Source organism: Phaseolus vulgaris, chromosome 2 (assembly GCF_051622355.1).
Source record: "Phaseolus vulgaris cultivar YP4 chromosome 2, ASM5162235v1, whole genome shotgun sequence".
NCBI lineage: Eukaryota > Viridiplantae > Streptophyta > Magnoliopsida > Fabales > Fabaceae > Phaseolus > Phaseolus vulgaris.
Window position 1 is genome coordinate 27683455 of NC_143499.1, and position 22857 is coordinate 27706311.

At 32.7% G+C, this 22857-nt stretch overlaps 3 protein-coding genes across 4 annotated transcripts; all 3 read left to right on the forward strand.

The window, feature by feature from the left end:
• Positions 1–3894: 3894 nt before the first annotated feature.
• On the forward strand, positions 3895–7189 carry LOC137811200 (cystic fibrosis transmembrane conductance regulator). Its single transcript, XM_068612839.2, has 3 exons — positions 3895–4406; positions 4756–4935; positions 6773–7189. The coding sequence occupies exons 1-3, from the start codon at positions 4341–4343 to the stop codon at positions 6980–6982; spliced, it is 456 nt and encodes a 151-aa protein (XP_068468940.1). The 5' UTR covers positions 3895–4340; the 3' UTR covers positions 6983–7189.
• Positions 7190–11955: 4766 nt separating this feature from the next.
• LOC137811202 (26S proteasome non-ATPase regulatory subunit 13 homolog B) lies at positions 11956–17577 on the forward strand. Its single transcript, XM_068612842.2, has 6 exons — positions 11956–12265; positions 13136–13582; positions 14839–14919; positions 15027–15223; positions 15312–15411; positions 17054–17577. Exons 1-6 carry the CDS (start codon positions 12116–12118, stop codon positions 17237–17239), a joined length of 1161 nt encoding a protein of 386 aa, XP_068468943.1. The 5' UTR covers positions 11956–12115; the 3' UTR covers positions 17240–17577.
• Positions 17578–19618: 2041 nt separating this feature from the next.
• LOC137811201 (Tetratricopeptide repeat (TPR)-like superfamily protein) lies at positions 19619–21915 on the forward strand. 2 transcript variants are annotated; one of them, XM_068612840.2, is made up of 2 exons: positions 19619–19902; positions 20039–21915. In XM_068612840.2, the coding sequence occupies exon 2, from the start codon at positions 20075–20077 to the stop codon at positions 21890–21892; it is 1818 nt and encodes a 605-aa protein (XP_068468941.1). In that variant the 5' UTR covers positions 19619–19902; positions 20039–20074; the 3' UTR covers positions 21893–21915. The 2 variants fall into 2 exon arrangements, with proteins under 2 accessions (XP_068468941.1, XP_068468942.1); XM_068612841.2 differs by having other exon boundaries at positions 19630–19902; positions 20044–21915.
• Positions 21916–22857: the final 942 nt, after the last annotated feature.

The following is a 22857-nucleotide window of genomic DNA, read 5'->3' on the forward strand; positions in this document are numbered from 1 at the left end:
TATACTGGTTCACTCAACTGAGCTACATCCAGTCTTCACCAACACCAGGTGGAAATCACTAACACACAGTACAACCAAGTACAATTCCCACTGTTCTTGAAACCTACAAGAACTTAGGTACTCTTGCTGAAAAAACCTATTTCAGCACACACACACCCACTCTTCAAGAACACCTATCAAGAAGAGTGTTCAACCAAACTATTACAAGAAATGAGAAGTGAAACGACTACACCTGATTGAGGATACAAAGATCTACCTTAAACCAGTAGGCAAGATTGCTATAACAGTAGCTGCACCTCACACCAAGATTTTGGAACCAAACCAAGAACAAACACTTTGTGATTTTTGAAATCTTTGAAGAACAAATGCTAATCCTTTGTAAACTTTTGATTCTCTGCTGTAAAACTCGTTTTTGCAAATGTATGAACTGTTGAATCAATATTAAACTCAGAAACAAGTTTGCATTTTATAGAAAACCAACTTATAACAGATTTTTGAAAAACAGTTAAAGCTGTTATAAAATGAACAGATTGAAAATAAAATGAACAAATTTATTTTCAAAAAACAGTTAGAGAATTTGTTAAGTGAGGAGACTTAGTCAACCATTATGGTACAGAGATAAAACTGAAAACGTTTAAGCTTGACATGGCACCAGAGACAAAAAGAATCTATTCATTTACAGATGAACAGATTTATTTTTCAAAACGAAAACAGAGAAAGTTTAACTGTTTAAAACTCAGTCGTTTTGAAAGGTAGAAGACTTAGTCAAAATACCTGATGCACAAAATCTAATTTTCACAAGACTTAGCCAAGGCATCAGTGTAAAAATGAATCTGTTTATTTAGAAAAGAACAGATTTATTTTTATGCAGTAAATGTGTTTTTTGTAAAACATGTGAAAAACAGTTTAAGAAAACTTATGCTTGTTCTTATCACATGGCCAGTGGTTATGAGGCGAGTTACTCAGCAAAAAGCCCACTCTTAGACAACCTCTAAGCACTACCTAAGACATACTTAAAGCAAAGCAAAGTACAAATGAAATGTACATATAAGTCTTCATCAAACACAATCTTGAAGGGGCAGCAACCATCTTCAACACCTAACACTAATACGAATATTAATATCCACAGAACAACAACAACATTTTGAAAAAAAAAATATCCGCAAGTCAAATGCCTATTACGGATAAAAATATCTGAAACCACTAATACTGCTGATAAAAATATCCAGAAGTCATTCCTCAAATGTGGATAAAAATATTCGGAAGTCATTCCTGAATTGCGGATAAAAATATCCGGAATGCAATAGTGAACTACGAATAAAAATATGCGGAAATCAATAATGAATTATGGATAAAAATATCCAGTAGGCATGACAGAGTACCTTTCTTCAACGATGGTTCCTTCTTCGACTTCTGAAGCTGACCGTGGCGGCTGCTGCTCTACCTGCGATGATGAAGGTCACTGATGGTGAAACAAACAAACGGAGACGACGGTGGCTGCAACTGCTGCTTCTCGCACAAACGAAGAAGAAGAAGAATAGGGTTGGATGCATGACAATGGGTGCAAATCACACTTTAAGGTATTTTCATATTCATTAAGGGTAGTTTCGTCTTTTCCTATATGTGATTGGGTGCCAGTTCAAAATGATCAGGTGCAGGGAGAATCAGCCTTTGCCTTATCCACCAACCCATCAGCCCGTAGGCGGTTGCCTAACTCGCTCTTTTATTTTTTTTATAATTTTAAATAGTAATATCATGCTTTTTTTAATCAAAGTTAGTGATTGTCAATATTTTATATAAAATTTATTTATATTTATTTGTTTATACATTATTTGATTAATTGAAGTTTTACATTTATTTTATTTTATTAGACATTAAATCTTATTTGATTATAATATAAAAGTTTAGTTCATTTTTATTTCTCTTCCTTGTATTTTTTATTGTCCAAAAAATAATATTAATGATTACAATCAAATAAATAGGTTTAAAACAAAAAATTAAAAAAAAAATTGAAAAGTGACGGACCAACCCATTCTTTAGCGACATGAGTTACCAATTTTAGTCCATATAACATAGACGGATCAATCCGATTTGTCCTAATTTTGACGGTCATGAATGAATCGGAGCAAAACAGACGAGATTGATTCATTTTACCATCCGTAATTTAAAATGATCCTATCAACATTTCAAATGTTTCCTTCCTAATTTGAATTATCATTACTAGTATTTTACTTAGATTAAAGATTGAGATCCATGATGAAAATCGGGACTAATAAACAAAACATTTTGGATTTGTTTGCATCTCTTAGAAAAAAAATAAATCAACTAGTTTTGTAGAATCTTGTTGATATATTATTATTTTAATTTTCATGGTTAATTAGTATATAAACTAATTTTAACTCAAAAAACTATTTTGTATTTTTTCCTTCATATATTTTCTCTTTAAATTCTAGAAAAAAGTTCAAAACATAAAAAAAACAAGCATACTCATGAATATAAAATGGTCAAAATGATAGTTAAACCACCAAGTTAACACATTTAAACTACACTATGACATATCAGAAGCAATATTCAGTTAATTGGTAAAAGATAAAGGTAAAGGGTAAGTTCCCCCTGCACTTGAAGAGCCACACCCAAAGAATCTGGGTTTGAGTGTTTCTTAAACCACAACCAAAGAACACCATCATAAAGTCATGAGAGAAAATGAAGAAAAGAGGGTGAGAGAAGGAGAAGAATAAGCTTTTATGAAAGGAATAAAGGAAATAGTTAAAGGGATGTTTTTTTAATTGATAGAATTTCTTTCAAGAAAAATAATTTGGTAATATTGTACATGTTGTAATTGTTTAGTCAGAAAAGCTGGCATCATAAACTAAGGCACCAAGTTTATGGATTCTCCACCAATGAATAAAAAATTAAGTAAAAACAAAAGCAGATATAAACAAATTATACTATCTTCTGAATTTGGATTTTCTTTCAGGATTCTTGTATTTTTATTTATATTCTTTTGAGAAAATCAAAATTAATTATTCTTTTATGTGGATATATGAAAATAATAAATAAATAATAGAAAATAAAGTAAATTATGGTGGTAGATGTCTATTATCTTATTTATCTTTACATTATTCTTTTCCTTTGTTTATTTTTTAATTCTTTATAAAAAAATTATATAAAGAATAAAAATATTCATAAAATAATAATCAACTATTAATGTTTATCATATTTTTAAGATATCTTAAAAAATATTATTTTTAATTTTTTAAGTTGAGTTTCAAGATTTTAGAATATTTATATACATCAATTATCAATATTTATTGATTATGTTCTCTCACAAAATTAAGGAGAAATTTTCAACATATTCAAAATTAATTAATTTTAATATTTAAAAATATTAAAATTTTGTAATATAAAAGTTGTGTTTTGTGGTTTTTTACAATAATAAAATTGAGTGTGGTTGAAGAAGACACCGTTGGGGCGGTGGATGCGGTGGAGTCATCACTCGTCACTCGACTGCGACACCCTTCTCTGCCCAATCAATAACACCTTCATTCCACCATTCACATTTTAAATTCTTATAAATGCTTTTTTCTGCATTAACTCATTTTTTTTACAGGCCATAGTATTGTTTATGTACAAAGTATTAATATTCTTTTCTTTAAATATTCTTTAGTCAATGCTGAAAATCAAAGAAGATGAAGATTGACAGTTATAATTTTTTTTTCAGAATTCTTCGTTTTCCTTTAATTACTTCATCAAATAGGAATAACTGAAAGAAAGAATATATACAGATTTTAATTTAAGAGAAATAACTAAACAAGTATTTAATTTAATTTTCACTCAGTTTTGCAATTATTTATAATTAATTTATATTTTGTTTGTTTGTTATGGCTTACAGTTTGATAGTGTCTGTTGAGCTGATTCCAAAGCATTATTATTACTACATTATTATTAACTTCCCCAAACGAGAAACTCTTCAGAACACATCTCAGCACAACACAACAAAGCCAACACCATCATCGTTCACGGCACGTAAACTATTCCTTTCTTCTCCACCTCAACCTTTCTCTCTCTTCTCTCTCTCTCTCTCTCTCTCTCTCTCTCTCTCTCTCTCTCTCTCCTTTTCTCTGTTGCTTTCCAATTCCAACACCACCTGCTTCCGGGTTGCAAAACTTGCCCCGGATCAGGACCCTTCTCATGCAACCACTGATTCAAGCGTTTTCTGCCTCACCCAAACAACAACATAAATAACTGATAGACCTTTGGCTAGATAATCACCCAAACATCAAAAGAAACGTTTTTTCTTCGTGGGTATTGATTCTTTTTGAGTTGGGGAGAAAAAAACCATGGTGGGTATATTTTCGAGATTCTCTGTTGGAAGGAATGTCCACCGTCGTACTCAAAGTGCTTTGGTAAGAGTTTTTCTTTTCCCTTCTGATGAACCCTTTTTTCGCAATCCAAATCCAATGATTTTTATTGCTTTTTTGGGGGTGGACTTGATTGACCAATAAATGCTGGTTAGGCCTAGTTCTTTTTTATTTTGTGCTATTTGATTAATCACATTAAATTTAATGATTATAAACCTTGTTTTGTCTCGTTGTGCAATAATCAAGATAACTGTTCATGTGATTTGCTGTTGGATTGGAGAAAATTAGAAACGCCTATGCAATTTGTTCGGTTAAGCATGTAACTATCTAAGGAGTTTTAATTGGTGGCATGATCTTAATATTGTTTCCTGTGCGTTGACTTAATATGTTGCAGGATGAGAGGGAAGTGATGCCCTCAAACTCAGAGGCTGTTGCTGCAGTGGCGAGTGCTGCAACTACCACTTCTCATGGAATTGAAGTGGCTGTGGAGTTTAAGCCTGTTGAACATCCAATTGAACCTCTTGACAGTGATAGGCCAATTCAGTGCCCGTTGCCAGAGCCATCTATTCTTAATGTAAGACTGATATCTGATTGTCTCATGGTATATGGCAAAATTGATCATTTGAACTTTGGAATGATGCATGCCTGTTCGCTACAATACAGTAATTAATGCCTCTCACTGTGGTACATTTTCATTGTAAAATCGATGGGTCAGAAATAATATAGGCGTGCTTCCATTTACATGCAGCAGCTTAAAATATAAGCAGTTGGGATGTATGGTATCAAATTGCACATTGTCATCATCATTGTTATTGTTGTTGTTATTGTTTGAGTTTGATTTTGATATATTGTCAATGTTAGGTTTTTACACTTTTAATGCAATTGATGATTGAATGCAAATATTCAGTGTACAATATGCTGTCCTTTTTTATTAGCGAACATGCTACCTGTTTAAATATCTTGATATTCAAATAACTTGAAAAAAACACCATTTCAACTATTATTCTAAGACTATTTATAACATTTTTTTTATGTAAGGTGAATTTGATTTAGAAAGAGAGAATTAAGAAGGTATGATATGAGAATAAGATATCCTCTACGGCTAAAAGGTACAGCAAAAGAGGAAAGAACATAAGCTAAGAGCATTCGTGTAGAACAGCAATCCAGTCTCTCTGAATATGTATCAAAGAGATCCCCTTAAAGAGACCTTTTGGTATGACTCCTCAAAGATACCAGTTGAACTACTCTCTCAAAGTAAATCCATGGGTTGAATCTGACCAGTGAAAGTTCATGCATTTCTTTACAACCAAATAAACCAACCTACTGCAAACTTGGAGCACTTACAAAGCCTTTTGGCATATCTCTATTGATGCAACAAGCCTTTAAAGTTTTTACACAAGAAATACTAAAGATTCTTAGGATATCCTTCACCCGCAACACCAAGCAAATGGGAAGCTGATAGAAACGGGATTATAATAGCTAGTACTACTATATGCAAGATCCCTAGTCCCAATACTAACAATCAAATAACTAGCTACTACTCTCTAGCCATCTTCGTGTTTCTAGGCAACATGCTTTTTTCTCTAGTTATTCCAGCTCTCAATGAACAAATTCTAACTTTGCTACTGACTAACTTAACCAACTATTGGGGTTACCTTTCAGAAGAATTTCTGAACTCAATCTACACTTAATACAAATATCAGAAGATAAAGCTCTTTCTCCAATTTGGAATATGCCAGCAACTATCTACAAAGCTCTAACATAATTGCTAAAACATGGATTTGGACTTTCGAAGAATTCTTTGGGTTATTTCCTACAATAGTTCTCTTTATTTTTTTCTTCTTTAGTTTTTCTGTGGATCCATGTGTATATGATTGCAACCTATTAGTGTCACCACAGTTGACAAGTATGAAGTAGTTACTGCCAGTTATGCATTCTAGTATGGAATGTACCTGAGGGGATAGCTGAGGTTCCACTTAACTTGGTAAGGTGGTTTTGGTAATCAATTGATCTTTCCTTTGGGTTTCTTGTTCATCATATACCCCGACAAATTTACAGTGGTGGTAGAACAGCCATATTGTTGCCTTAGTTTGAAAATAATGTGGTGCAACTAGTCACATTTTTTTTTATATCTTTAGCTGCTTTTAACTTCAAAGCTGAAGATTCAGGGATGATTGGAAGTTGGTCATTACAAAACTTATCATCAGTAGACACCTTCATGAGTAATTTTACCTTCTACTATAATTGTTGGTAATTGTGGTTAACCTTTTGAAAACCATAATTGTATTTGAAAAAGAAAAAGAGTGTAGTTGAGATCTCGGGGAGGTTGTATATACATAAGTGCCTTTCTTTCCTGTTTGTTTCATGTATTGGAAATAAGAGGACTCTGAAATTTTGTTCCTCAATATTAGGATGGAAGAATATGGAAAGAACGAGTTTCTGCAACTGTGAGGAGAAGAGGGGACCTGCCTGTGATGAAGGAAGGAGGAACACTTGAATCTGAAGATGCTGGAATCAAGCCTCGGACATCTCGGTCTAATCGAATGATCCTACCATCTGTCAGTGCTCCTGAGCATAATCTTTTAAAACTTCTTGAAGAGTGTAATGCTTCAGGCATCTGAACTGGTATTGTTTTCAATGTTGTATTTTGTTGTCAACTTAAACGTGACACCCCTTCATCTCTTTTTGCTGTTCTTTGGTATTTCTATATATTATGCGGCTCAAATATGGGTATGTATATTCAAAATGTACAATCATTAAAGTGAAGTGTGGCACATTTTCTCTAGCTGCTTGATATGAAGACTCTGGTAATATGCTTCAAATTTCTACTTTGGGTCCACTGTTAATAAGCTTATTTATACTTTCCTTTGCAGTTTGTACCCTTGATGAATACCTGAATTCACTTAGGCCATGCATGATAGAAGTTAAAATCAGAGGAATGGAGAATTAAGGTTGAAAATTAAGGTTTATTTTTCTTTCTTCTTAATCCGTCAAGCACAAAATTGTCACAATTTCATACTGTCTATGTTTAGCACATTCCTCTCATCATTCTAAAACTTTGCTTCCAAAATCCATTAAACGATTGAAATCATCAGCTGATTTGTCGTAAGACTCAAAACCATGATCATGAATGATATTTTGTTTAAATCTGTTCCTATTTATATGGAAAGAGCTTCATATCATTGCTGTTCTTTTTATTGCTCCAGCTCAAAATGCACACAATGACTAGAATTCTCTACTAGTCCATTTCGGCTAAAAATATGAGGAGACAAGCTTAACTCTGAATCCAATGCCTCGTGCTTATCTTTTCTTTCATTCTATTTGATATTTGACTAGAAATAATGTTAATCTATAATATATAAATGAAGATAACATCACTTTATAAGCAGAACTGTGAAGATGAATTTTGTATAAATTTACTTTTAAAATTATCTAATTCTACGCATGAGATGTTTATATCTTGATGTAAGGAGGTTAGAGATGTTACATCACGATAAAATATATAAATGTTTTTTGAACAACCACCTTTCACTGTGGGAATGTATGAACGAGCTCTATATAATTTTGGAAACACTTTTGACTTTTTAAATACATCCTTTTGTCCATGAAAGATGAAGTAGAAGATAAAGACAAACTTTGCAGAGTTTTATTCAAAACCACGACATGTGGCAAAAAGGTTCTATTTTGAACATATTTTGTGTGGTAAATCTTAGTTTGAGTAGGAATGGAAAAAAGGCTTCATTATTGGCTCACGCAACGGTTTACAAAATTACTTTTATCTTATTTCACAATATGGCCAAAGAATTAAATGTTACTGTCTAAAGAGAAAATAAAGAAATGTGGTCAAGAGAATCCAGTCCACATGAAAGGCAAAATATATATAAAAATGTATTTTTTATAAAATCTAAACTATTAAATGTATTTTTAATTCTTATATCAAAACTTGAATGGAACATGGAGACTAGTATAGCAATTTCAGTGCCTTATCCAAGTTATAAGATTAGAGTGACAATTTTTATGTATTAAAACTTTTATTCTAATTTAGAAAAGTTAGATTTTTTATCACTTCGCGGGAATAATTTTATGGGAAATTTGACAAACAAACTATTTTCGAAAAACATTATTTTCAGGATACTATAATTTTTTGAAAACAAAACTAAATACGAGGAATATTTTTTATTTATTTGAGATTTTCAAAATATTTAAATTTCTGTTGTAGGATCTTAAAATTTAAATGCCAAACGAAATTGAAAAAGAGAAAGAGTAATCTAGTATTGTTCTAAGCACCTAAGATTTATTCTTAATTAAATCAATAGATTGACAACCATTAACCTATTTTCTCATGGATTATTTACAATTATTTGAAGCATTGGGACCATGAAACTTGTGAATCGTATCTCTCATCCATAGTAAAATATATTTTTTATAAAATTGGTAAAAAAAATGGCTGATGAATTATAAATCAGCACAATCAACTTGCAGGAAAACCAACTTGGTTAAAAAAAACATTCCTTCTTGGTTACCTTGTTAAAGAAAAATCAACTTGAAAAATTTTACAGTTCATACCACTATTAGTAAGGTAGTTGTGCCTTTTAAAACATTAGTTGCAACGACTATTCAATCCGATTATTGAAGCATTGACCTCAAACACCAACTTTCTGTAAACAACCAATTCCATTCTGATCCACACTCATCCATCATCCATATGCAGCATTTCATTTCCAGATCATACACAAGTTTTTTCTTTACCCTATGCTCCTCTCATTCTGTTTCCACCAAATCAGTGGTTTCCCTCTTAATCAGACATGAATTAAGAATCATAGCACAAAAGACAACCTTAATCACAGTATCTGATATATATGTATGTATAATAGACAGAAACAATAGATAACATAAACAGTATTGGAAGGTGTAACTGAATGTGTTTTGGTGGCAAAATACTAACACAAGTCACTGGGAACAACATTTTTGGAATGGTTGGGACTTACATAGAAATGGGCATGCATGAATGAATCATAAAGCTAAGAAAATGAACTTAATAATTGATTCATATGAGAGACAAATAATTAAGCAGAGAGCTACAGAGGAAGTTCACGAGGCTGAAAAGGATGTTGAATTGTTGGATTGAGAAGGTGTTTCTTGGGGCCACGGTGGCTTCCATGGTTCATCCATGTCTTCCTGTGCCAGATCTTGTGCTGTTCCTGAGCATGATCCTCTGGGGTGAGCGTGTTCCTGGAGTGAACTGAGACTAAGGAAGTGGCCAAGAGAAGGAAAAGAATAAAGCATGTGACTTGGTGCACCATTTTGCTTTTGTGTTGTGTGGTGTTGGATGAGTGAGTGAGGGGTTAATATAGAAGAGTGTTGTGGGTTGAATAAGTTTGCTTTGTTATGAAGTCACATGGTAAATCATTAGCCACACTGTGCATTAATTGGATTGGTGGAACTGTTGCAGATTGGGTTGGTTTTGATGATGGTGGGTTTAGTAACTGCCACTGATTATGCACCAAAGTCAGAATAAAGATGCTTTATGTTGTCACACTTCAAAAATCACTTTCTTTGGTTGGATCATCTCAATCATATGATTCAGTTCAAGTCTTGTATCATTTCCTCTCTTCAATGGTGAGCAAGCAAAGAATCATTGCAGTTTTCCTTTGCTGTTAAATCAAAAAAAGGTTTTAAGAAATTAGTATAAAAGTGTTTCCAAATTAAATAACCATTTATATACTTGAAAACCAGAACTTAAAACCACTCCAAATGAGCATAAGATCTTTAATTTACAGTTTCAAGAAAATAGTTAGTTCTAAAGTTCAATACATTCACTAAATCATGTTCAAATGTCAAATATCTATCTATGGAAATTTGTTTGGATAACTGTAAAAATTAAATTGTTTTCATAATTATTCATTACAGTTTTATAATAAATTTAAATTGGTTCTAGTTATACCAGTTATTGCAAAACTAATTCTAATTAAAATTGATTGCAAAAATTAACTAAATAAGTTTTTGTTTGTTTAACTTAAAGGAAAACATAGTTTGAAAATAATTTATTTCATTTGGATGTAAAAAACGTGTCTTTTTTATTTATTTTTTTAAATAAAACAATGTGTATGAATGTAAAATATAATTGCGTCCATATCCTTTATTTGTCACGAGGAATCCGAGATAGAATTATTATATTTTTTTAAGTTTTAGGGTTGAAGAGGAAGATGAGTACAGATAAACAATACACATGATAATTTAGATTCATATAAAACCAATTTTAATATTTCATATTGGGTATATCAATTAGATTATTTATTATGTGTATAATTATTTGAATATATTTTTTTAATAAATTGAATAAAAATTTAAAATTAATTATTTTTATCTAGGTATGACAAAAAGAAATTACAAGTTAAATTATGAAAAAATGTCACGTATGAGGTAGGGAAAAAAACTTCAAAATTTTAAAATAAATTAGCGATAATATTATTATGAGTAAAAACCTATTGAGGAAAATCATAATTCTTTATTAATTGGATACCTGAAAAGTAGGGTAGCTGTGAAAATAAATTTGCTTCTGAAAATTTTAATAGTTGACTTTAGATATTAGTGATGAAATTATCAGAAGTTTTTTTTATGTTAAAAATTGACTTTGGGAAGAATGTCTTGTAAATTACACAATGTACTATTAATTTTCGTATTTCACAATAAAATTGACTTTTAATATTTATGGGGTTACAGAAAAAAAGTACTAGGTTGCAAATGAAAAATGAAAAATGACTGTTTCTTCCTCCACCTCCATATCTTCTTCTTTCACCTTTATACACAACATGAAAATACATCTTTATCCTTTTTGTGTCATCCATAAAGTAATTTCCGAATTATGTAATCCGGAAACTTATTTGAAAAAAGACTTCTGGATTATATAATTCAGAAGCTAAATAAAACTTCCGGATTATGTAATCCAAAAAGTAATCATGCATTTGGAAAAAGACTTTCAGATTACATAATCCAGAATATTATAGAGGAATATTTTTGAAAATTTGAAAATATATGGAGGTGAGAGAAGAAGGTATGGAGCTGCAGGAAGAAACAGTTTTTAGTATATCACAGATTTAAAAATATGACCCGTGGGCCTTAATTCTTACTGTGACCATTTCTTTCAGCACCTCATAATTTTCATGTGCAGTCCTATTGATAGTTAAAAGACCAAACTAATCCCATGTAGTTTGTTTTGAAAGTATTTTTTGAATAATTTTATTTTGAATTATTTAGTTAGGAATATACATTTGAATTATTTAATCTGTCAAAAAATAAATTTTTGAATGTGAACACACTTGTAAATTATACAGTCTGAAAGTTTATTTGTATAAAAGAATAATTTTAAACTGTGTAATTATTATTTTTTTCGTAAAAAGTAATTTCTGAACCTAAAATTGAACAATTTTTTTTTTATATAACATTAAAAATAATTAACTTCTAAACACAATTATAAAGTCATGTTTTTATAAAACAAAACGATGAAATGAAGATTTTCATAAATTGTAGAAAGATGGGAGTACAAAAAGAAATTGTCTCTTTCATAAATTAAGCCTAACTTGTTCCTAAGGTTACAAGATGCATTTCTTTGAGAAGAAGTAAGAGAGGAAAAAGCAAGGTAACTGTTAAATTTAAAAATAAAGAAGAAGGGTATAAATAGAGAAGAAATAAGAGGGCACAGTATAAAACTTTCTTTATTTCGTATTTTGGGTTTCTCTCTTTCGTCAATCTTAATGGCTGCTCTGCAATACCTGGAATCGCTGCGCAACGCGCATCCTGAACTCGCCGAATGGTACAATTCGCTCGCGGATCTGTACCAGAAGAAGCTCTGGCATCAACTCACCCTCAAGCTCGAGCAGTTTGTTGCACTCGCTGTTTTTCAGGTTCCACTTTTCTTCTTAACTTCACTTTTTTATTTCGCTCTCTGCACTCGCAATTGATGGAAAGCTGTACTGTAGCTCGGTTTGTTTTGTTTTGTTTCAGAAATTGTTAGGTTTAGGTTTAATTTGTTTTTGTGTAGTTATTGGTGTGAGCTTGATTAGGGAGTGAGGGGGTGATGTGGTCTCAAGAGGGTGATTGTGCTGCTGTTAGTTGTTGTGTTTGGAACTGTGGAAAGATGGGAACCTTTTTCACAGGGATTGCGTTTGGATTTCGTTAGGGATCAATGATGTTGGGCGGTGTATGTGGACGGGCTTGTTATAGGATTGAAATCTTCGAGTTGTGGGATTTGTGAAATTAGGGTTCTGCTGGAAACTGATTTTTTGGGGACCTGATTTGGAGTTTACGGTTTTAGTTATTTAGATTTGGAGGAGAGTGGTGAGTGATGATTTTTATCGACCTGGTAAGACAAGGAACATGAATATCAGAGCCAGTGTCGTTTGGATGGTACTTTAGCCACATTTAACGAAATGTGGATGTTTCATTTCAAAGATCAAGCAAGCCCTGCTAAATTTGGATTAATGGATTAGGTAATTAAACTGGATACAATCTTATTTTGTTGACCTCTATCAAGATGTTGAAATGGGAATTCTCCTTGCATGCTCGGTAGGTTTATTTTGAGTAAGGATCTTTCTCTCAAATCTTTAGGTCATTAACCTGTCTAACTTTTATATCACATTCTTGGCTGGAAGCAGCCAGATGGTAAGATCAAGTTTACTTTTATTGAACAGTACTAATTTTCTGGTGTGTCTGTAGTCTTATTATAATTTATAATTTTCTTTTGTTTTATAAATGGTTATTGCTTAAATTTTCAGGCTGGTGATGCGTTGATTCAATTATATCACAATTTCATCACAGACTTCGAGACTAAAATCAACCTTCTGAAGCTTGCGCATTTTGCTGTTATAGTTTCTCGGCAGTATTCTGAAAAGGAAGCTGCTGTTGCTTATCTTGGAGGAGTCATTGAGAAGTTGGAGGCCACTAGAGAGCAGCGCATAGAAGAACCTATCCTCTACATTAAGATGCAAATAGCAATATTCAAGCTTGAGCAAGGTGACCAGAAGGAAAGCAAGAAACTCCTAGAAGATGGGAAGACTACACTTGACAGCATGACAGATATTGATCCATCTGTATATGCTAACTATTTCTGGGTATCGTCTCAATTTCACAAGACGCGCCAAGAATTTGCAGAGTTCTACAAAAGTGCCCTTCTCTATCTGGCATACACATCGGTGGAGTCTCTATCAGAATCATTCAAGCTGGTGTGTTATCACAATTGTTGCAAATTTCCTCTTCTGTTGCCTCAAATTATGGCTATTTACTTACACTGGTTACTTTTGAGTCAATTTGTGTTATGTATTGCTAGAGGAGGCAGAAAGCCAAAAAATCCACCATATAAATAGAGTGCGGTTGGCTGAGCGGCTCATGGCAGAAGCCATGGCGGACTATGTGTTTATATATTTATACACACACATACAAATTAAAAAAAAAACAGCAAGAGTGACAAATATATTAAAAACAAAATAAAACTAAAATTCATAACATTCATCTTAAGTCTCAATCTCATGATTTTCATAACATAGCAACAGGGCAAATACTAAGACAAAATGACTCATTGCAAAACAAATCCTCATCCCCATCCCCTCTTCTAACCCTATATAATCATTCCCCTCATCATCCAAAGAGGCATCTCCTTCGGCTTCCTCTCCTAACATTTCAAAATTAATATTTGGTAATCCTTCTTCTAATTCTTCCTCTTCACTACTATTTTTTTCGATTCTTCAACTAAAATCCCTTTCTAGTTTCAGAAGCTCCTCCCTTTCCTTTATCGAAACTCTTTGAGATGATGTTCCAGCTTGACCCGCTCCATTTTCAACTTGCTTCCTTTTGCTATCCATCAAGCTCCTTATCTACAAATAGCAGATGGCAATGGCTGCCAAATCTTTTTGAATTTGGCGACACTGATTGTGAGTGTTGCTGCTATGGCAATTCATTTGGAATTATGCAAATTGTATTTTCACTTGATTTTTATTCTCTTGAATCACATTTTGCTTAGAGTTACTTTATATATATATTGACACAAATATTTTGGCAGCCAGAGTCCAATTTTATGTTGAGGCTTTCCTCCTGTATTGGCCTGCACTTTAGGACTTACATTAGGAAATTGAGAGTATGGTGTAGCTAAAGTACACTTTGTATTGACTTGGTAATGTCCTGTGGTAATTAAAGGTAGCTGATATTAAAATTTGAGTTTATTTTACTTTTATTTGGCTGCTTCGTCACGACATTGCAAATTTTATTGTGTTATCCTAAGAAAGATTAATGTGGAGGAGTTTGAAGATAGGTTGATACATTTTTTTAAGTAAAATGGAAACTTCATCAGAGTTTTATAAATACTATTAGGTTAGGTGCATAATGTTCTATAAGGAATAAGGATAGGTTAAAGCACTCATTTATGCTTTGTTTCTATTTGTCTGCAGGTTTTATATGAATTAATGTGCTATTTTTTATTTGTTAGGATTTAGCATTTGATTTGTCCCTCTCTGCCCTTCTTGGGGACAACATCTACAACTTTGGAGAGCTACTTGCCCATCCTATAGTGAGTAATTACATCAAAATATTTTGGGCACCTATATTTTTTAAATTTCTTTCTTTCATCCATCTTTTTACTTTGTTGGTTCACACAGCGTATAATATGTTAAACAGATCAAGAGCCTTCTAGGGACAAAAGTGGAATGGCTTTACTATATTCTGCAGGCGTTCAATTCTGGTGATTTAGAACGATATCAAGAATTGTGTCGGGTGCATAATGCTGCTTTAAGAGCCCAACCAGCACTGGTTCAAAATGAAAAGAAGTTGTTGGAAAAGATCAACATTCTCTGTCTGATGGAGATTATATTCAGGTGTGTAGTTTAATTCGATTGTCACTGTTGTCACCTGTTGAGTTGTATTTAATATCCTTATTTATTTTTATTCCAACTCAAACTGCAGTCGGCCTTCAGAAGACCGAACTATTCCCTTGAGTGTAATTGCTGAGCGGACAAAACTTTCTATAGAGAATGTGGAACATCTCCTAATGAAGAGCTTATCTGTAAGTTGTTTGGAAGTTCTAAGGAAAACAATGTAGAAAATGTTTGATTTTCTTTACCATTTCAAGTAGTGCACTTCAACCCAAGCATTTCTGTAAATGTGAAATAGCTTATGATGTGTTTTTGTTTCTTCTCATTTTTCTTAGTTTATATTATTTTCTACAAAGGCTTGACCTGTAATGACAATTAATCACAGTGTTTTAAGCTTATATTCTGTCTGGGAAGGGAGGTATAAACTGTAATCTAACTGTTTTTTTATTTTTTAAATTCTTGACTTTTGCTGCTGACATGTCCCTACTCAGTTGAAGAATTTATAGTGTTGAGTATTACTTATAAAATTTATAGCTGATTACTTTTGAGTTTTAGTTATTAACTGTGATACATAAGCAACACCTAGTCATATCTTTTTGCTATGCTCAAAGTGAGTGGTATGACCTGTCTGGGCAAAGATGTTCAGAAGAGCTTTTGATGCTTGGTTTCATTTAAGGCTTGCGTAACTTCTTGCTATATTGTTGACATGTCTCTACTCAGTTGAAGAATTTATGTTGTGTTGATTATTACTTATAAAATGTATAGCTGATTATTTTTGAGTTTTAGTTATTAACTGTGATACATAAGCAACACCTAGTGATATCTTTTTGCTATGCTCAAAGTGAGTGGTATGACCTGTCTGTGCAAACATGTTCAGAAGAGCTTTTGATGCTTGGTTTCATTTAAGGCATGCGTAACTTCTTGCTATATTGTTGACATGTCCCTACTCAGTTGAAGAATTTATGTTGTATTGATTATTACTTATAAAATGTATAGCTGATTATGTTTTAGTTTTAGTTATTTACTGTGATACATGAGCAACACCTAGTGATATCTTTTTGCTATGCTCAAAGTGAGTGGGTATGACCTGTCTGTGCAAACATGTTTAGAAGAGCTTTTGATGCTTGGTTTCATTTAAGGCATGTGTAACTTCTTGCTATATTGTTGATAGTAGGTTGCAGTGCAAATAATCTGTTTTGACTTCGATTTCCTATTATATAATTCTTTGTAGTTTTCATTGGCAATTAACTCTATTTTTATCACCTGAAAATTAACTACATTCATTAATAAGAAATGTATTTGGTTAAATTTTTTTGAGCATTTGCATCTTTTACTAGGGGTTTAATTGGGAATGTTACTAAATGCTTTATTTATCTGATCTCGAATTTTGAGCCGATTATTTTCCATATTAAAGCCCAAAGGGTTTACCCTATATTCAAAGTTGAACTGTTTTTTTGAACTGGTGTTGTGTTAACTTTACTCTTGCTTTCATTTTGTCCTGTTGTTACCTCCTGAAGCTGCTTTAGACGTGGGCTCTTTTTTTCCATTCAATAAATATGTTGTTTTTAGTTGTATTTCTATACCTTTCCAGTGATTAAGCAGATGCTTTTGTTGAATATTGCGGCAGTGGTTTAGAAATACTTTGCTATTTACTGAATGTTTATTACAAGTACAGAAGACAACTTCATTCTGAATATTTATAGCATTATGTACTTGTTTATGGAAGTTTCTTTAGTTGAACTTCTGCATCTGAGAACTTCATTATTATCATAGAGGTTTTGGCAAATAACGTTTTAAAATTTAAAGCTTGAAAGTGAATTTCTTTATTTGCAGGTTCATCTAATTGAGGGTATAATTGATGAAGTTGAGGGCACAGTGCATGTTTCCTGGGTGCAACCAAGAGTTCTGGGTATTCAACAGATCAAATCCTTACGGGATCGACTTGACAGTTGGACAGGGAAAGTACACACTGCATTGTTGTCCATCGAGGCTGAAACACCTGATCTAATCGGATCGTGAATTTTCTTTTATTTGTTTTCTGTCCTTTGTAACAATTTCTTAGGTTAAAGAGAACACATCCTAAGGCGACAAAAGATGAGGAGACTTCCAAGTGACATGGGGCCAACTTTGTATGCTTCATTTGGGTTTGCCTGCTGCTTTCTGAGTGATTGCTGGAAAGAGCTGCCCCTTGTACTTCACTTAGAAATTGTTGGTTCTATGCTTGCAAACTTACAGACATGGTAGCTCATTTCAACCCTGGCTGTTTTTACTCATTAGAGTTATTGCAGACTATGTATCTGGAATTTTCTTTGATACGGCCATTTTTATCGACTGTTAGAAGTAATTTTCATTGAACAGTCCCAAGCATTCCACCTTCGTTCTTTTGCCCAATTTTTCATCCACTTTGATGTGGGTGGTACTTGCCATGAGCTGAATCTTTTGTCTGTTATTCCAACTTCTGTTATTTGTGCGAGGCTGTTTTCTTGTAACAGCAATAAATTGATCAAATGACACGAATGGTGACAGAAATACTAAATGTTTTAACACTCTGTTGAACAAAGAATTGGTTTAACTGCTTTGCGGTGTGAATAATTTGGTCATATGTATGAAAAAAAAATACTCTTCAAAGAAAGAATGAATTTGTAGTGGATTTTTTATTTCTTTTCAAATACTATTATTACATTGACAAGTCCAATAAAAAAATGTGAACAGTAAGAAAATTTCAATTAAATCGATAATAGAGAAGGCAAATGGAGGAAATGATAATGGACGCAATGAGAAACAGATAATTAAAAGTCAGTGGAAATTTGTGTAGAAATGAGAGTGAATATAGGAATGATTTTTCTTTTTAAAAAAAAATAAGGTTTGACAATAATATATATTCTATAAATACAATATTTGATATAGGCATATATAAAAGTAAATTATGATATTAAATATATCATGTCACAATTGATTATGTCCTATGAGGCTAGATACTTTTTTGTTAAATGAAGTATCAATGGTAAACACAATTTTAAAAAAATAAATACAATAATTTTTTAAAAACTCAAATTTATTGTATAAATTTTTATTATGATTATAAAAATAAGAAACAAATTATTTTGAATCAGTAATGGAAAACATCTTCTTGTTGTAAAAAAATCTGAAACATACTTATATAATTCATTGTCAATTATCTGAAACATCATTAATGAATATTTATTATCAATTTATATAATTCATAATTATATAATATATAAATTCGTGTCTTATATTTTGAAGATCGTACGGATTTTCATGTCAGTATTACATAGATTATGTCTAAAATGCAAGAGTAAGTAATTATATTATAATATAATTGATTATATTGTAAAATACAATAATAATATAATTTACTGTATCAAATAAATATAATAATAAATAATCATATTATATCATAATTGATTGTTATGAAATAATATAATAATAAATTATATTGTAATACAACATTTTCTTTGTTACCGTTAATTTATGGTCCAATTTTTGTGAAGAAATAAAAAGGATAGACATAACTATTTTATTTCTTCCCTCCCTTCTGCTTCTTTGATAGCAACAGCGTTGAGTTCTACCGGTTCACTGGGAACAATTAATTGTAACTAGGTAGTTGACCAAACTGTAAAATCTGTAGGATCTAGTTACTGACTTCATCAAGTTTAATTTTTGTTGGAAGTGCTTTTCATTATGAGAGCAATACTTCTTCTTTTTATTATCTTAGTTACCTAATGAATTCCAAGAAGAAGTTTCTGAGTGTTTTTTTCTGTTCCAGATGAATAGGAACTGTGGTATAGTGACTAGTTGCATCCTTTAGCCCATGAGGCTGATCACAGAGAAAGGGTAGAGAGAATAAGGCACATATGAATCTTGTTCAGGCCTTTCAAGGAAAATGTAAACAGTTTTTTCATTCATATTCTGTCTTCTCCCAAATTTTTCCTCTGATATTATTTTGACCTTCCTCCTCATAAAGACCATCATCATAACCCAAAAGTGTGGACACTGCACATTTGCCAGCTGAAAAATCAAAGAAAAAGGTTAATCCAATGATTCTAATAATACCATAATCCCATGATAACATGATAATGATCCAAAGATTGAAAGGGTTCCTCAAACCACATTTACAGTCTGGTTGTGAATATTTTACTGTTGTCCTTATGGATCACATTAGGAAACAGTCCCAGGAAGACAAAGTAAATCACAACAGTTGAATTAATTAAGAAAATAAATTTATAGTTTTCAAGGGTTGGAAAGTAATTACCCAACTAAATCCAAGCATACACATGGTGAGATATGAGAGGCCTTTGAACTTGCAAGGAGAATCTGGTGGGCCCAAACATTATCCTATCCAGAAATGCCATGTTCCATAATGCAACTTTCTTTTTTTTGTGGCCGCAAATGCTGTCTCAAATTTCATGGATCACATTCAAATCCTATGAAAATTACCATTTTTTTACTTCTTCTGAAAAACCCTCTGAAAAAAAAAGAAGAATTTTTTTTCTCTGTCACGCCGCAAAAGGCCGAAACCACACCAATGCTCATCACAGTTCTTCCCCATGCCATTTCAGTAAATGGGATAATCACACCCCAGTTTCATACATATACACACTTGTCAAACGCTCTGCAGCCATCTTCCTTGCATAATGGAACATAAAGTTCATCCTTTTCTGGTGCATAACCATCTCTCTCCAGTTTCTGTATTCAGATTTTGAGTCAAATTCTTACTTGTATTGAAAATTTAATTTCGACAATTGTAATTTGTATCTTATTGACTAGATAATGCGTTGCATACTCTTTTATGTTTAGCTTAGCTTGCTGGTTTAACATGGTGTGGATGGAAGGATGAGTGGGACATCTGTTCTTTGCCAATCCCATCTTTTGTCACTTCCAAATAATCCACCCCAAAACTCTGAATTGAATGCAAAGTTCAATGAGCAGGGATGGTTGTCTTTGCTCAAGAGATGCAAGAGCATGGAAGAATTCAAGCAAGTTCATGCCCAAATTCTAAAATTGGGCCTTTTCTTGGATTCTTTCTGTGGCAGCAATCTTGTTGCCACTTGTGCTCTATCCAGATGGGGCAGCATGGAGTATGCTTGCTCAATCTTCAGGCAAATTGAGGAACCTGGTAGCTTTGAGTACAATACCATGATTAGAGGAAATGTGAATAACATGAATCTAGAAAAAGCTTTGTTGCTTTATGTTGAGATGCTTGAAAAAGGAATTGAACATGACAACTTCACCTACCCGTTTGTACTCAAAGCATGTTCTCTATTAGGTGCTCTCAAGGAGGGAGTGCAAATTCATGGTCAAGTTTTCAAGGCTGGTCTCGAGGATGATACCTTTGTGCAGAATGGCTTGATCAGCATGTACGGGAAGTGTGGGGAAATAAATCATGCTTGTGCCTTGTTTGAGCAAATGGATGAAAAGAGTGTGGCTTCATGGAGTTCCATCATTGGTGCTCACGCTAGAGTGGAACTGTGGCAAGACTGCTTGATGCTTCTTGGAGACATGAGCAGTGAGGGACGCCATAGGGCTGAAGAGAGCATTCTAGTTACCGCACTTTCTGCTTGCACTCATTTGGGGTCTCCTAATCTTGGAAGGTGCATACATGGGATCTTGTTGCGGAACATTAGTGAGCTCAATGTTGTTGTCAAAACTTCTCTAATTGATATGTATGTAAAATGTGGGAGCCTTGAGAAAGGGCTTTGTGTGTTCCAAAGTATGGCTGTGAAAAACAGATACTCTTACACTGTCATGATCTCAGGGCTCGCCTTTCACGGGCGTGGAAGGGAAGCTCTAAGAGTTTTCTCTGAAATGGTGGAGGAAGGTTTGGCACCTGATGATGTTGTTTATGTGGGTGTATTAAGTGCTTGCAGTCATGCTGGTCTTGTCAATGAGGGTCTTCAATGTTTCAACAGCATGCAACTTGTGCATAAGATCAAACCAACAATTCAGCACTATGGTTGCATGGTGGATCTTATGGGGAGAGCTGGGATGCTGAAGGAAGCCTGTGACCTCATAAAAGGCATGCAAATTAAGCCTAATGATGTGATTTGGAGGAGCCTTCTTAGTGCTTGTAAGGTTCACCTTAACTTGGAGATAGGGGAGGTAGCAGCTGAGAATGTTTTCAAGTTGAATCAACACAACCCTGGGGACTATTTGGTGCTAGCAAGTATGTATGCAAGGGCTCAAAAATGGACTGATGTGGCCAGGATCAGGACAGAAATGGCTGAAAAACATTTGGTGCAAACACCTGGCTTTAGTTTGGTTGAAGCAAATAGGAAGGTCCACAAGTTTGTCTCACAGGACAAGTCTCAACCACAATGTGACACCATCTATGATATGATTCACCAGATGGAATGGCAGTTGAAATTTGAAGGCTATGCACCAGACACATCACAGGTGTTGCTTGATGTAGATGAAGAAGAAAAGAGACAGAGACTGAAATATCATAGTCAGAAGTTGGCAATTGCTTTTGCTCTAATACAGACATCTGAAGGATCTCCCGTAAGAATATCAAGAAATCTTAGGATGTGTAGTGACTGTCATACTTACACTAAGTTCATTTCCATGATCTATGAACGGGAAATTTCTGTAAGAGACCGTAATCGCTTCCACCATTTTAAAGATGGAACTTGCTCATGTAAAGATTATTGGTGAATTTCATTACATTTATGCATAAAGACTTCTTATAGGACTAGTATTTTTTCCTTGTATTACATAAAAAATTCATACTATCAAGTCGGATACATCTCTTAAACAATGTATATGTGTGACACTTACGACTTAGTATAGATGAAGTGTAAAAATTCAAAAAAATATTTGTTGAAAATATGATAATACTATTTTAACACAAATATTCATTTATTATGGTCATATTGTTGTAAATAGACAACTAATTGATATAATATTGGACACTGGCATCTTGAGCATCTCTTTTTTACCAATTATGTTGCTATCAAGCATGTCAAGAATAATGGTTTTAAGAGAATTGATAAATTTTGAGAGTAACTTTTGTTTTCTTTTGGCTATAGAAGACAGTCACAGAAGTTCTTGGTTTTCAGAAACACAAGGCAACTGAATGAAGAGCACATTTTTCATTGTACTATTTTCAATATTTGGACTCCCATCCCACAAACAACTTATACATAACACCATTGATTTTCAAGAATGAAATAGATTCTCATATTTTATGATTAGACATCTTTAAATATTTTTCTAAATAATCTCTAAAATCATTTCTAAAATTGAAAGTTTTCAGAAAAATTTATATTTTAATTTAATTTCCTATTAATAGATTCAATCTCCTCTATTTCAAATAAATAATACATGATAGAATTTAACTGGAATGCATTTGCTATATAGTATTTTTTACAATGCACTGTCATTGAGGTATATATTATTATTTATAATATTAATAATCAATTTTTTAACTACTTTTGTAGTGTAATTAAATTCTTACCATTTTATCCTTTAATTTTTGTAACTTTCTTTCTTAAATTTAACTAACTAACTATTAATAATAACAACAACAACAACAAAAATTACCTAAAATAAAATTATAAAAATTATTTATCTATCTTAATTTATAGCTATTAATAAAAAGATTTTTTAAACCATTTTTA

What these genes read in the sequence shown, in the direction of transcription:
- LOC137811200 (XM_068612839.2), top strand. Translation starts at nt 4,341, where the DNA reads ATGGTGGGTATATTTTCGAGATTCTCTGTTGGAAGGAATGTCCACCGT. An exon ending in GTCGTACTCAAAGTGCTTTG is followed by an intron (nt 4,407 to 4,755) that starts GTAAGAGTTTTT and finishes AATATGTTGCAG; the next exon opens with GATGAGAGGGAAGTGATGCC. An exon ending in CAGAGCCATCTATTCTTAAT is followed by an intron (nt 4,936 to 6,772) that starts GTAAGACTGATA and finishes CCTCAATATTAG; the next exon opens with GATGGAAGAATATGGAAAGA.
- LOC137811202 (XM_068612842.2), top strand. Translation starts at nt 12,116, where the DNA reads ATGGCTGCTCTGCAATACCTGGAATCGCTGCGCAACGCGCATCCTGAA. An exon ending in CTGATGGAGATTATATTCAG is followed by an intron (nt 15,224 to 15,311) that starts GTGTGTAGTTTA and finishes CTCAAACTGCAG; the next exon opens with TCGGCCTTCAGAAGACCGAA. An exon ending in TCCTAATGAAGAGCTTATCT is followed by an intron (nt 15,412 to 17,053) that starts GTAAGTTGTTTG and finishes CTTTATTTGCAG; the next exon opens with GTTCATCTAATTGAGGGTAT.
- LOC137811201 (XM_068612840.2), top strand. Translation starts at nt 20,075, where the DNA reads ATGAGTGGGACATCTGTTCTTTGCCAATCCCATCTTTTGTCACTTCCA.